This window comes from Etheostoma spectabile, unplaced genomic scaffold, assembly GCF_008692095.1.
Source record: "Etheostoma spectabile isolate EspeVRDwgs_2016 unplaced genomic scaffold, UIUC_Espe_1.0 scaffold272, whole genome shotgun sequence".
Classification (NCBI taxonomy): Eukaryota; Metazoa; Chordata; class Actinopteri; order Perciformes; family Percidae; genus Etheostoma; species Etheostoma spectabile.
The window spans coordinates 612002-614517 of NW_022605576.1; the positions used below are offsets into that span (position 1 = coordinate 612002).

The 2516-nt window shown below is 43.0% G+C and overlaps 1 protein-coding gene across 1 annotated transcript in view; it reads right to left on the reverse strand.

Moving 5' to 3' along the window:
• LOC116685830 (macrophage mannose receptor 1) overlaps positions 1 to 2516 on the reverse strand; it is a 5061-nt gene that overhangs the window by 2255 nt on the left and 290 nt on the right. The window contains exon 2 of the mRNA XM_032510784.1: positions 319 to 538. Coding sequence (XP_032366675.1) covers positions 319 to 538 — 220 coding nt within the window. The remainder of the gene's footprint in view (positions 1 to 318; positions 539 to 2516) is intronic.

Below are 2516 nucleotides of genomic sequence, written 5' to 3' on the forward strand. Positions count from 1 at the left end.
GGGGGGGGGGGGGGGCGAGACTGAGAGCTATGCACCAAACAAGCCACTTTGAAATGTTGCTGTTTTCATGAATACAAAAGTTGGGAAACAGTGTGGTGACCCTCCCCTCAACAAAGAATAAAAAGACATAACCCTCCACAGTTTTCCTCTGGTGGTCCGTTCCATGAACACCGAACGCTCCCTAAGTCCACTATTGCTATAGTCTATGTTCTATAGTCCCCTTTAAAGCACTGCTCTAACCTGACTACCTAGGCCCAAATAATAAAAATAAAGGCAAAGAGGAGCCGAGACCGGAAACGTCACTAGTAATGTTCTCACCTGTGACATGTACGCAGACTGCCTTCAGGGAGTTTTCACAGCTGACGTCGTTCCACAGCCCATCAAAACCCATCTGTGTGCAGTGTTCTTTACTCTTATAATTATTGGGTTCCCCAGTCCACCATCGTCTGAACTCCGTCTCCCCGGGTTGGTAGAAACCGGTGTCGGTCAGGGACCAGCGCCAGCTGTTCACGTCATCGTACAGTCCTATCCAGGCTCGCTGAAAGCACCATTGGATCGTGATGTAAAGATTCAGACTCCCCTCTAGCTTTTGTTCAAGCCATTTTTACACAAGCCTTTTACTCTGCAAAAAAGGGGAGTCTAAAACAAGATGAAAACACCAAATCTGTGGACAAGCTACTTTTAAAAAAGGTACAAGTGAAATTATCTGTCCATGCAACGAGATTGTTTCACTTGACCAGCTCGCTTGATTTAAGTGGAAAGTTGAAAACTTAAAATCAGAAATTCACTCTTAAAACAAGATCAATTATGTAACACTTCTAAATCTTAAGTTTAGTCTAAAGTTTTTTGTCTTGGTAAGAACCAAACCATTTGACGGGATCTCACATAGCTGTAGTATTCTGAGTAGTAGAGAGAGACAGGATCTCACACAGCTGTAGTATTCTGAGTAGTAGAGAGAAACGGGCTCTAACAGGCTTGGGTAGTATTCTGAGTATAGAGAGAGCAAACGGGATCTCACATGGCTGTAGTATTCTGAGTAGTAGAGAGAAACGGGAGCTCACATAGCTGTGATTCTGAGTAGTAGGGAGAAAACGGGATTCTAACTGTAGTATTCTGAGTAGTAGAGAGAACGGGATCTCACATAGCTGTAGTATTCTGAGTGTAGAGAGAAACGGGATTCACATAACCGTAGTATCTGAGTGTAGAGAGAGAACGGGATCACATGCTGTAGTATTCTGAGTAGTAGAGAGAAAACGGGAAATCACATGGCTGTAGTATTCTGAGTAGTAGGAGAGAAGGATCTCACATAGCTGTGGTATTCTCGAGTAGTAGAGAGAAACGGGATCTCACATAGCTGTAGTATTGAGTAGTAGAGAGAGACAGGTCACATAGCTGTAGTATTCTGAGTGAGTAGAGGAGACAGGATACTCACATAGCTGTAGTATTCTGAGTAGTAGAGAGAAACGGGATCTCCACTAGCGTAGTATTCTGAGTGTAGAGAGAAGGGGATCCACATAGCTGTAGTATTCTGAGTAGTAGGAGAGAAACGGGATATCACATGCTGTAGTATCTGGTAGTAGAGGAGGAATAGGATCTTACATAGCTGTAGTATTCTGAGTGTAGAGAGAAACGGGCTCCACATAGCTGTTAGTATTTGGAGTAGAGAGAGAGAAAGGATCTCACAAGCTGTAGTATTTGAGTAGTAAGAGAGAAACGGATCTCACATAGCTGTAGTATTCTGAGTAGTAGAGAGAAACGGGATATCACATGGCTGTAGTATTCTGAGTAGTAGAGAGAAACGGGCTCTCACATAGCTGTAGTATTCTGAGTAGTAGAGAGAAACTGGATATCACATGGCTGTAGTATTCTGAGTAGTAGAGAGAAACGGGATATCACATGGCTGTAGTATTCTGAGTAGTAGAGAGAGACAGGATCTCACATAGCTGTAGTATTCTGAGTAGTAGAGAGAAACGGGATCTCACATAGCTGTAGTATTCTGAGTAGTAGAGAGAGACGGGATCTCACATAGCTGTAGTATTCTGAGTAGTAGAGAGAGACAGGATCTCACATAGCTGTAGTATTCTGAGTAGTAGAGAGAAACGGGATCTCACATAGCTGTAGTATTCTGAGTAGTAGAGAGAAAGGGGATCTCACATAGCTGTAGTATTCTGAGTAGTAGAGAGAAACGGGATATCACATGGCTGTAGTATTCTGAGTAGTAGAGAGAATAGGGATCTTACATAGCTGTAGTATTCTGAGTAGTAGAGAGAAACGGGCTCTCACATAGCTGTAGTATTCTGAGTAGTAGAGAGAGAAACGGGATTCACATTACTGTAGTATAGAGGTTAGAGAGGAGACAACGGGGATCTAACATGCTGTAGGATTGGAGTAGTAGAGAGAAACGGGATATCACATGGCTGTAGTATTCTGAGTAGTAGAGAGAAACGGGCTCTCACATAGCTTTAGTATTCTGAGTAGTAGAGAGAAACTGGATATCACATGGCTGTAGTATTCTG